At 28.9% G+C, this 12571-nt stretch overlaps 1 protein-coding gene across 1 annotated transcript; it reads left to right on the top strand.

The window, feature by feature from the left end:
• Window positions 1-9390: 9390 nt before the first annotated feature.
• LOC107463003 (uncharacterized) lies at window positions 9391-12181 on the top strand. Its single transcript, XM_016081691.3, has 6 exons — window positions 9391-9406; window positions 9502-9628; window positions 9708-9880; window positions 10266-10557; window positions 11439-11608; window positions 11887-12181. Exons 1-6 carry the CDS (start codon window positions 9391-9393, stop codon window positions 12042-12044), a joined length of 936 nt encoding a protein of 311 aa, XP_015937177.1. The 3' UTR covers window positions 12045-12181.
• The last annotated feature ends 390 nt before the right edge of the window (window positions 12182-12571 follow it).

The following is a 12571-nucleotide window of genomic DNA, read 5'->3' on the forward strand; positions in this document are numbered from 1 at the left end:
GAGTAAATTAAATATATAAAATAAAAAGTTATAATAAAATTTAAATTATAAAATTATCAGAATTTATAAAAATCTTATAAAATTACTCCACAAATAAAATTATAATATTAAAATTTTTAAAATATTAAATCAAGAATTTAGTTACTATAATTATGTCTTAACGTCTATACACTAATATGAACACCGGAGCAAAGGTGAAATCAAATATGACTTGAAAATTGACAGGAAGTGTATAAAAATAAATGATTATTAAACAATAAAACACTATCAATATTTTTGGACTGTAAAATCATTATTATGGTATTGAAATTTTGAGGCATCATATCAAGTGGATTAATGTTGACCCAATGAGACGGGTCAGAGACATAAGTCATGTGTACATCAGATGAAATTGTGCCCATTGGACCCTACTTTCAGTGTTTGGATAAGTTTCAGATGAGACACAAACCTAATTCAATTTACTAAAAGAAAAGCTACTAAAATGGTTCCATCCACATCTCTTGAATATACGAAACTTAGTTATCTTTTATTACAAAGAAAAGCTACTAAAATGGTATTTAAAAAATTTTTAGGTTGATAAAAAATCTTAAAAAATATAATTAAGTAAGTTTAACTAGTCTTAATGTATCATACAATTAGTTCATTAAATTCAATTTTTATTGGAACAGTTTTTACTTTCATTAAAAATTTCATCTCCACTCTAACTCATTTCAAAATTCACAATCCTTTATGACGGATCTTTTTTTATTTGAAATTGAAAAAAGCCTAAAAAATTGATCTTTCAGAGAATTGCTATGTAGCTATATATCCTCTTAGAATCGAGTCCCTCTCTCATCACCAATCTCTATAGACAATCCAATAATAATCTTCTGTCTTGTTAATTCTTAAATTGTATCTGACAACTATCCTCTCACAGGTCTTTTTGGGCAGGTAATACCTAGGAGGATAGCAAAAAATTTGGGTTCAAGTTATTACAAGAGCAAACTACCTTCTTCCACAACGGACACTCCTCCTTCTTCGAAAAACGCCACCATCGCTTAAATAGAAGAGCTGTGTTACGTATTATGGCATTCCCGACACCCAACCTACCAAATTTTTTGGCAGCCTGCACCACCTCCCACCTGACCAAGGCCATACCATTCCTTCCATCCTCGTTACTCCATAGAAATCTTATCTGTAAGGAGATCAGTTTCTTTGCAACAGCCTTTGGCATTTTATATAAACTCAAATAATATACAGGAAGACTGTTCAATACAAATTTAATGAGTACCAACTTACCGACTTTATTGAGTACCTTCGCTTTTCATATGCTAAACTTATCCTTCACTTTGTCTATAATTGGCTTTCTAGTCTTAACCAACCTCGAGTTAGCTCCTAACGAGATTTCCAAGTGTTTAATTGGAAGGGAGGCTACCTTATAGTCAAGCACGTTACATATACGTTGTACCCACTGATCATCATAGTTAATTGGAATCAGTTGTACCCACTGATCATCATAGTTAATTGGAATCAAGCTAGATTTATCAAAATTAATACTTAGCCCGACGTTAATTCAAAACAACGAAGAATCCTCCTGTAATTCTTAATGGTCACTCCCTCCGGAGGACAAAACAGAATAGTATCATCCGCAAACTGAAGATGCAACAACTCGATATGATCTCTACCAACCAGTAGCGGAGATATGTGCTCATTTCTTACTGAATCTCCAAACATCTTATGTAGAATATCAACGACAAGTACAAACAAAAATAGAGATAGTGGATCACCTTGTCGCAGGCCCCTTTCCATCTTAAATGACTTAGATGGCGAGCCGTTTATCAATACTGACATAGAACACACACTTACACACTTCATCACCCACACAAAACCCATCTTTTGCAGCACAAGGTCCAAAAAACTCCACTTGACTATATCATATGCTTTCTAAAAGTCTAACTTTATTATCACCGCTTTCTTCTTCCTCGATTTAATCCATTGAACAGTTTTGCACGCAATAAGATCCCTGTCATGAATCTTCCATCCCTTAACAAAAGCACTCTGTGTCTCACCTACTAGCTGTGGTACAACTGCTCGTATTCTCCTAACCAGCATCTTCGAAATGACTTTATGCACACACACACACACCCTACCATACTAATCGGCCTAAGGTCTTTGATTTTCTTAGCACCAGTAAACTTAGGGGCCAACACCACCCAAATGAGATTAACATCCGCCAGTAGCTTGGAAGTCAGGAAGAAACCCAACATTGCCTTTGTGAATTCAGAACCAGTTTTAGCCCAACACTTCTTTATGAAGTTCATGTAGTACCCATCACTTCCTTAAGTCTTAGATGATTCACAATTTCACATTGTTTCTCTAACCTCCTCAGGAGTTGGTTGCAATTCCAAAGCCAAAGTATCCTCTTCACTAATGATTTCCACTAGACCATCCCTGAACCCTACCAAAGGAGACTCTTCCTGATGATATAGGTTCTTATAAAAGTCCTTAATCGTAATTTTAATCCTAACTTGATTCCTTATCAATCTTCCATTAATGAGTAGCGCATCAATCCTATTATTTCTCCTTCTCACAGAAGCTAAGTTGTGGAAGTATCTCGTGTTCTTATCAATGTCCCTCGCATGTCTAGAGCACAACATCTACTTCCAATGTAATTATTTCCTCAATACCATTTTTCACAGCAATCTACAAGCACCCTCATTTTTACCTCCACTGTTCCATCATAAACCCTATCACCTACCATGTCATCAATCTTCTTAATCTCTTCCTCAAACTTCATGATTTTCTTGTCCATATCACCAAAGTTGTCTTTATGCTATCTTTTCAAAGGAACTGTCAAAGCCTTCAATTTATCTGTGAAATGCGCCTCTCCAAGTCCTCTCCATTCCTCCTTGACCATCCTCAGGAAACCTTTATGTGTAAACCACGAGTCAAGACTTTGGAATGACCTCGGTCCATCTCTATGTCTCTTATCTTCCACTATAATAGGATAGTGATCAGACAAACCCCTTGGGCCACCTCGTAACCAAGTCTCTGAAAACTCTTCAAACCATTCCAAGCTAACCAGAGTCCTATCAATACAGCTGCAGGGTCGACCTCTAAACCATGTAAACTTGCGGTCAGTAATCGGCAAGTCCACCAAACACATGTCATGTATCCAATTCTTGAAATCTTTCGCCGACAAGGATAATCTATCAGTACCTCATCATTCATCCACCTGTATAATCTCATTTAAGTCTCCCATGAAAAAACAGGGAACCTGACATAAACTAGCTATGTAACTCAACTCCTCCCACACAACAAGCTTCTCATCTCTAGCGTGTGCACCATAAACCAAAATAAAAGAACAATTAAAATTATGCTTCAATAATTTCCTTTCAACACACAATCGTCTCTCACCTTTATAACTATTTCTTATTTTAAAAAACTCATCATCCCATATTAACAACAATCCACCAGATGCACCATCAGACTCAACATAATCCCATCCCACACAGCCCTTCTGAAGGTTACAGAAGGCTTAGAGAAGGGGGGTTGAATCTATGACCTTCTTTTGCTTTAATGAATTAAGCATTTTATATCAAACTTTCAATAAAAATCTGTTTAAACTGTGAAGCAAAAATTTTATGAGACGATTTCATTTTGTCTCATAAATATCAGAAAATAGAACTTAGAGAAAGAGAAGAAAATTGGCATAGGCATGTATCCTGGTTCAGTTACCTTGTTAATGCAACCTACATCCAGTATCCACCACAACAGTGGTGGAATTTTCACTATAATCAAAGTATTACATACACCAATTTTCTTGGATTCACACAATCCCAACAAGACACACAAGTTTCTTCCTAAACTTGACTTGGTTATGCTAATACCTAACTCTTTACACTAAGTGCTTACCCAACTTAGCAAGGGAGCACCACACAGTAGGTACTTGACACTAGACAAAATACAACCAAAAGAAATCAGAATTACTCTTGGCTTTTCTCTCAAGTGCTTCATTCAACCTTTTTCACTCTTAGACTTTTTCACAATTTCTCTCTTTCAGCCTTTTACCTCTCAAAGAACATATAAAAAGATATACATTGAAACTGAAATATAAAACAGTAAAATATGAAGGAGATTAATGTATTAATAGCCTTTGTTGCTATGAGTTGAACCAGATTCAGCTAACTGTGATTAAGTTCTTCATCTTAGCGGAATGCTTCTTTCACTTAGAAAACACTGTCCAAAAATGTTGAACTCTTCTCAGGGAAGCTCTCAAACAAAGACAGATTCTGGTTCTCTCTTCTTGTCCAACACTGAGAAGCAATTTTCTTTTTGTACCTTGTGCTGAGAGCTAGATAGGGTTTTTCTCAAGTCAACTCCTTGAATTTTGAGATCTCAAAAATCGTGTCTCTTTTTTCTTCAATCATCTCCAAAATTAAAGATTTTGAAATTGATTCATTTGCTTTGACCGAAGTCCACAGAGCATTAGAAAGATGTCTTCTCAGAGACAATCCTAAATCCACACCTATGATAAGGTGCTTGGCTCCAAGTAACACTTTGAGCCATTAATTTAAAGTAGAGCTAATCCATCACCAGTTTCTTCTTCTTTCTAGAAATGGTGTTGCAGATAGTAGGAGAAGGAGTGAAGAAATCAACTTGCATGCAAATGGAAATTATTTACCTTTAACCTTTGATTTTGCTTAACATGCTTTGATTAGTGTGATATGACCTTGCTTTCATGATGAAACTTTCTTTTTCTTTCTTCTCTGGTGAAAGAACCAGGAAAAATAAACTCTCTTTCTTTCCACCAGAATCTGACTGAAGCAAGAAATGTGAACGTTGGCTTCAACTTGGATGAATTGCATTGGACTTGAAGTTTCTTGTCAATTCATTCGGTCCAATAGATATGTTTGTTACTTTTACTTGGGCTTCGATTGAAGATATGGGACAGCTTTTCTTTCCTTGTTCCTTTTTGTCTGGACTGCTTTATTTATTTGGCCTGCATCACTAAATAAAACAATCAAAACTAATTGAGTGTTTAACCCATTAAATCAATGTTTGTCATCATCATTTAAGTTAGTTAATTCCTTAACTCAATACATTCTCCCAAATTTTTTAAACATCAAATCTAGTCACTAACTGTCTTTAGTCTCCACCAAACCTAACATGTTTAATCTATATTTTTTCTTCAGGTCCTATACCATCCTCAATTTTTTGTCAGTCTTCAACCCCCTAACATTTCAAGAACTAAAAATAATTTTAATAAATTATTACACACTTTTTTATGAATTTTGGGTTTGCTCCGTCTAACTTTTGCTTTCTATTTCATCAACCTTTTTTTTTGAGCAATTTCTTCATTTTGTTACTGAAGAATTGCCATAATGTCATCTTTTTCGTTATATAGCTCTGCTCCTGACTCCCTTACTAAATTTCAAGTCATTTTGTTTTCTATATCAGTTGCTCATCCAATATTAAATCCTCATTGTCACTGGCTTCATTCTCATTGGCATGTGTTGTGTCCCCCAAATTGTTATCATCATCGTCGCAGCCTTCTTCGACATTAAGTACTGAAATATTTCTGTGTCTATATTAACAATTTCTTAATTAACGTCGCCACTATGCTTAGAGTCATCACCTTTATCGTGTCCGTTATCAAACCCTTCTTCCGCGCCTTCATCCTCTTGTAACCCAACAGCTCTTCCATCATGTTTTAATACACTGCAACTCGTTGTCCTACCGCACGTCTCTGCTGTCTCTATTATACATCTAAATCTTTTTGTTAATTAAGTTTAACTAAGTTGGTTTAACATAACAAAAATTAGTTATGACTAGTATTATTTTAAATCTTATTGTTTAACTTGTTTGAATTTGATTTTTAAAAAGATTTAGATATATAGTAGCTTTCATATGATTAGGTCACATGAAAAAAAAAAGTGGACAAAAATTAAGATATAAATAGTTTGAAATAAAAAATTAATCTGATTAGTGATGTTGCAGGGACATTAAGGTCCAGGATAGTTAATATGTTTTCTACAATGAATTGAGTAGAAATTACAAAAGATTAATGTCAATTAGAGTTATAAAATAATAAGATATGTATTCAAAATTTAAGAGGAAAAGGACGTAGAATATTAAATTCATTTATTATGAATTGTTATGAATTATTGTAAAATTAAATTGAATTTTAAATTTTTAATATAGTGATAATTTTTTATTTAACATACATGTTAATTTTAAAAGGAAAGTTAATTAATCGGGTATGAAAAGCATAAAAAAAAATTTTGGTGGAAAAAATTTATGGTGTTCTATGAAAATTTATAGTTAGGATTTAGAGATATGGTATTCTGTAAATTTTTTTTGTGACAATGATGTCAAAAAATTAATAAAATGTAAAATATTATATTAAAATGTAATAAATTTTAAAAATGATTGTAAAATGTAATATGTCATGATAAAAATGTTAACAAAATAATGTGTGACATCTTGGACGAAAATATTTTAGACTGATAAAAAATATTTGTAATTTTGAATTATAATATTTAATTAAAAGGACGATGCAAAAATCATATATTATTAGAAAGGAATTGTTTTTTACTGGCAATAGAAATTTGTGCTGAACGTTATTTTTTGTTAGTGTGAAAAATTTATATTTTTCAAAATCTCATAAAAGCCATGTGATCTGTATTGTATGTGATGGGAGGATAGGAAAGAATATTTTTATAAAAAAAAATTACTTTTTAAAAAAAATCTTTCTTCTTTTAACTTTTTTTAAATACTATTATATATTTCTAAAAAATATTATTTTTTAAGTCATTATTTTTTTTTCATGAAGAAAATTACCTTTTTATCTATATTGAGGCAACAATGATCCAATACTGTTTAAAACTAACAATGACCCAATTTTGAACTGTGGAATCCAGTACTGAACTACTTGCCACCAAAAACAAATGGTTGTACCAATAATCAAGATACCAAAAAGAATATGTTGCTTGGATGAACTTTTTGTATTCCTTCTATTCCCATATGCTATTGGAACAAAAATATGGGTTAATTGAATTGTCCATTTTTATTTTTATTGGATTGTCCATTTTTATTTTTATTTTTAATAAAAATAAAAATAAAAATAAAATATAAAAATATATTTGGTTGAATATTTTAATATTATTTTTAATAAAAATATTTTTAAAATAGAGTAAAAAAATTAAAAATAATATTTTTTCGTTTTTAGTTTAAAAAATAAAAATATTTTTAATTTAAAACATGGTGTTTTCAGTTGTGGTAGCTCTATTCTTTTTATATTTCACCTATCAAAACAAAATTCTCACTCACTAACTCCAATTCTGGTAGCTCTCTTTCATTTTTTTCTACTAGTTTTTTTTATTCTCTCCCTTTCATTTAAAGGTAAAAGAGCTTTTTAAAAAATCTTTTGCAGTGCTTGAAAATTTTTGCTATTTTATTTTTTGTATTAAATTTGAATATTAAATAGTGTAAAATTTGAATTTTAATTTTTTTTTGTTATATTTAGCTATTTTTTTAGAATTTCAAACTCTTTTTTGTTCTCTGTCTTCAATGTCTTTCAATTTTTTTGTATTTTTCTAAAATTTTTATGCTAGTATATTTTTTCAATTTGATAAAAATATGTTAATTTTTTTGCTAATGTATTTTCTACTTCTTGCATTTTTGGTGTAGTTTCTTTTATTCGAAACCCTGTTATAAAAGTAAATTCAACGATATTTGACAAGAGAAATAAAAATTCATTGTATTTGTATTCGATATAAAGACTCATTTGTATTCTTATTCAATAGAATCTCCTCTTTTTTTATCGTATTCTTAATTTGTCTATTTTATTTATTTTTTACTTATATTTTATATTTATCTTTTAATATTAATACAATTTGTATTTAAAATATTAGTTTTAAATATTTTTCATTTTAAAATGTTCCTTTTACATTATTTTTTAAATATTATAATAGTCTCTTCTTTAACAAAATAAAAAAATGATTTGTTATGGACCAACCAAACATATTTTATTATTTTTAACATTTAAAAATATATTATCTTTTTACAAATCAATCCCATTTTTTAAAATATGAAAAATTAAAAATAAAAAATATTTTTAAAAATAAAAAATATTTTCACAAATTAATCAACTCCTTAGATGTCACCATTTAATGTTTTTTGGAATCAAATAATTTTTTATTATTTTAGAGTTGCATATTCCAAAAAAGTCTAACCCAATACAAACATTTTAAATGGATATAGTATGGTTTGGTTTAAAGATATATTTCTAGAAAAAGGGTCCCTATTTTCCGTGTTCTTTGTAGTGTACATAAATGAATTTGCATTTTAGAAAAAGAAAACAAAAAAAATATAAGAATAACTATAAAAAATACATTAGAATTATCTAAGCGCTGATAAAAGTATTTTTAAATTTTAATATTTTTAAATAATTTTAAAATATGTTAAAAATATCCAACCGTAATTAAAGATTTATTTTATTAACAAAAAAAACATATCATATTTTACTTGCCAATATCAAAGTCTCACTCACTATATAAAAAGCTTTATTTATCTTGTTCTTTTTTATTAACGTAAAACGTTTAAGTTTATGAGTGTGTATTTTTATCAATAACAAATTTTAAAAATATTTTGTTAGTAATAAAATAATTCAAGTGTATTTTTTATAATTTATCCTAACAACAAATAACGAAGAAACAGCTAAAAACAAAGGCACACTATAATTCAAAGAGAATTTCAATAGTATTACTTGTTGCTAAGAAAAGAATATTCATGAATAGAAAACAAACCATCTTTGATAATTCAAAACTTAAATCTTTGAATTCCCAAGATAATTCTCATGTTTAGGACAAACCTCATTTTGATTATGCTCTCCAAGATTTCTTGGTAAACAAGTTGAAGTAGAGAATATTCATAAAAGGCTAAGCAATTCTCTACATTAAGATAATGCATCACATTTATCATTCAACATACAACATTACAATTTGAAGCAGAGAATATTCATAAACCAGAAGCAATTATCTGTTTGAAAATAAAAAATACTATATACACATTAAAAATCAATTACTAAATCAACTATCATATATTTGTGTATAAATATATATTATTTAATTTATTTTTAATATATATTTTATACGATTAATTGGTTTGCTAGCTAATATATTGGATACATGCAGTAGAATTTTTTAAATATAATACATATATAAGTTCTTGTTAAAAAATTTATAAAAAAAATTCCCTGTGCAAGAATGCCAAAACTAAAGTAGGAATAATTTTGTGTCTTCTACCTGAGCTAAAGAAACATTCTTCAAGCATAGTATATGGAAATAAAATAAAATTTTTCTATCCATATATATAAGAAATAATTCATTTACAAACTTGTGTTTCACCATGGATTTCCAAGATGGTTAGTTTGTCCCTTTATGTCTCTTCAATATATGCATGTAATTAGTTTTATACTAGTGAGAAGAATATAATGGATTTATATGTAACGTATTGCAGGCATTTCAAGATTCATATCAAATTCTCCACCAGCTCATTACTTAGTAAAAATCCAATTCTCACTTCTCACAAATAATTCCATAGAAAGATATGAATCAGGGATATTTGAAGCTGGAGGCTATAAGTGGTATATATAATTATTTTTATTTCTAAATGAATTCATGTGTTAATATACATACAAGCAATAATAATGAAATATATGATAGGAACTTGATTCTATATCCAAGTGGAAACAAGGGCAAGAATGTCAAAGACCACATTTCACTATACTTGGCATTGGATGGAACAAGTTCATCATTTAATCCTGACTGGGAAATCTGTGTCAATCTTCATATCTTTGTGCTTGATCAAAACAATCACAACTACTTAGTCACCCAAGGTATTTAAAGGTTTTACCCCCTTTTGTTTGGGTCCATTTTCTTAGTAATCATATAACCCTAAATATTTCATATATATTAATTTTTCATATTAATTTGTTGGCAAAATAAGATATATTGGTATCTCATATATTTTGTATATACAAATATTATTTGTTTATTATAGTAAACTCAAATATATCCTGGCATAATCCATGCTACATGAAATGGATCTAGCATAATTCTTATAAGAAAATTTAATCAATGGTTAAAAAAATTATAAATTATTGACACGATAATATAAAATTCTTATAGGAGAGAATTCAAAAAATTATAGATATATAATATTGGTTAAAAAGGTTATGTTCTCTAACAAAATTTATAATAACTGAATTTGATTACTGGCAGATACAATAAAAAGGGAAAGAAGATACAACAAAATGAATATTGAATCAGGATTTGATGAATTCTTCCCTCTCAAAGACTTCAATGACAGCTCCAAAGGTTATTTGGTTGATGATATATGCACATTTGGAGCAGAAGTCTTTGTTTGTAAAGAAAGAAACATGGGAAAAGGAGAATCTTTAGCAATGATTAAAGATGTCATTACCTACAAGCAAAGGTGGAGAATTGACAACTACTCAGGCTTTGGTTCAGAGTGTTTAGAATCTAAACCATTCAATACCGGAAAATATAAGTGGTAAAAATATTTAACTTTTATTTTGTTTCTAAACTAATCATACTTAAGTACTTAACATATCTTTCTTTGGTAAAATCCTGTATTAGTTATGAGAAAAGAGTTTGGAGTGCCATTTTCTTTTTTTTTATTACTTATGATATTAACTTTGTCTTTGAAATTAAATTAATTTGATGTCAATATACCTTTTTGGGTGACTTTTTGGAGTAACCTAAAAAATATAAAAAGTATAGAAACCCACTTTTTAAGATAACCAACATTAGTTAACATTTTTTTTTAATTGTAAAATTATCTTTTTAACTTTTATTTTTGGAAAATTTTGAGTTTAGGGTTAGAATTTAGGATATATAATAATTTAAAATTTAGTGTTTAGAATTTAAACTTTATAATTTAGGATTTAAAATTTAAAAAATTTGACTGAAAATATTAACTTTCTAATTGAACTCAAAATTGTCGAATTAATAAAATTACAAATTAGGAGAGAAAATACATAGGATTTTATAAAATATGTTGACATTTTGTACTTTTGTTAGTAAAACACAAAATTATTGAATAATAGAACTTGTTGAAACCAGATTTTGTAATTCGTATTTTTTTTCTGTATTAACCAAATTGTTACACTTATTTCAAATATCAAATTATCACACTAGTTTTCTAAGGACTAATTTAAAGTTTTATTTTATTTTCAACCGAAATACATCAAATACAAAATAAAAGAAAAAGAAATTATTTAATGTACAAATATTTTGCATTATGCAAAATCAACCTCTAAATTTATTTATTTATCAACCATGCTAGGTATAAACTAAAATTAACTATTAAAATCAATTATTAATAAAAAATACATTTTAAAATATAAATATTGAATTTATTTTTTTCCACAGGATAATGAAACTTTATCCCAAAGGACATGGAAGTGGAATAGGAAGTGGATATCTTTCTTTGTACATAGCCTTAGCTGACCCAACAAGCCTTCTTTCAAGATCCAAAATATATACACAAATAACACTGCGCATCCTTGATCAGAAACAGAGTAATGACTGGTTTGGAAAAGGTAAAGCATATAAGGTGGTTATTTTTATGGGAAGCATTCCACCATGAGAAATAATGCTAGTCACACAAAATGGTATTTAAAGTTTTGGAATTTTGGAGAAAATGATTGAAACAATAATATTGTGCCCTTTTACTAATTTAAATAATTGGTGCAATTGAAATTTTGGAGACTATTTTAATATATCCGATTAATTTAAAAGATTATTTTAGAGTTTAATTCAAAATTTCTTACATTTTCAAATAATAACTAAATAAAAACTTATTTACCCCTTATTGCAGGTAATTACTGGGTTAGTGGGTCAAGTGGTGAAATTGGTTATCACAGATTCATGTTGCTTAATAATTTCACTAGCCAATACAATGGGTATCTAGTGAAAGATAGTTCTTTACTAGAAGCAGAGGTTACAATTCTTGGTGTGGTTGATGCATTGTTCTAACACCAATTGTTCAATGTATTCTAACACATAACACTAGTGTTGTAAGTTTCAAATGCTTTCTGTGCATTCAAATATTGCTGTGGTACAAATATTATTGTATTTAAATTGCATCGTATATATAAATAGAAACTTTAATATCTCCTGCTTGAAAGTGTTCTAATATGAATTAATAAGGATGTGTTGCTTTTAGCATTATCTTTAACTTGTACATAAATGCGTTGTATATATATAAATGCATTAGTGACGGCGCAACAGAAAAGGGAGAGTGAAGCGATTTCCGTTGCGGTAAAAGAAGAGAAAGGTGAAACGTGTGAAGCCAGATTTTTTGTGGATAAATAGAGTGAAATGTTTTTAGAAATGTGAGTTAAGATATGTTGTTAAATTACTAAACTAAAAACATTAAATTGATGACTAAAAATGATGAGCAAAACTAATAGCATTTCTCAAGTCATTTTTATCCGTTATAAGATTAGATATTTGAATTATAAAAATATTTTAGAAAATAGTCATATCATTTATTACTTTAG

The sequence above is a fragment of the Arachis duranensis genome, chromosome 8 (assembly GCF_000817695.3).
Source record: "Arachis duranensis cultivar V14167 chromosome 8, aradu.V14167.gnm2.J7QH, whole genome shotgun sequence".
In the NCBI taxonomy this organism is placed as follows: Eukaryota; Viridiplantae; Streptophyta; class Magnoliopsida; order Fabales; family Fabaceae; genus Arachis; species Arachis duranensis.

What these genes read in the sequence shown, in the direction of transcription:
- LOC107463003 (XM_016081691.3), top strand. An exon ending in GAAGCTGGAGGCTATAAGTG is followed by an intron (nt 9,629 to 9,707) that starts GTATATATAATT and finishes AATATATGATAG; the next exon opens with GAACTTGATTCTATATCCAA. An exon ending in TAATGACTGGTTTGGAAAAG is followed by an intron (nt 11,609 to 11,886) that starts GTAAAGCATATA and finishes CCCTTATTGCAG; the next exon opens with GTAATTACTGGGTTAGTGGG.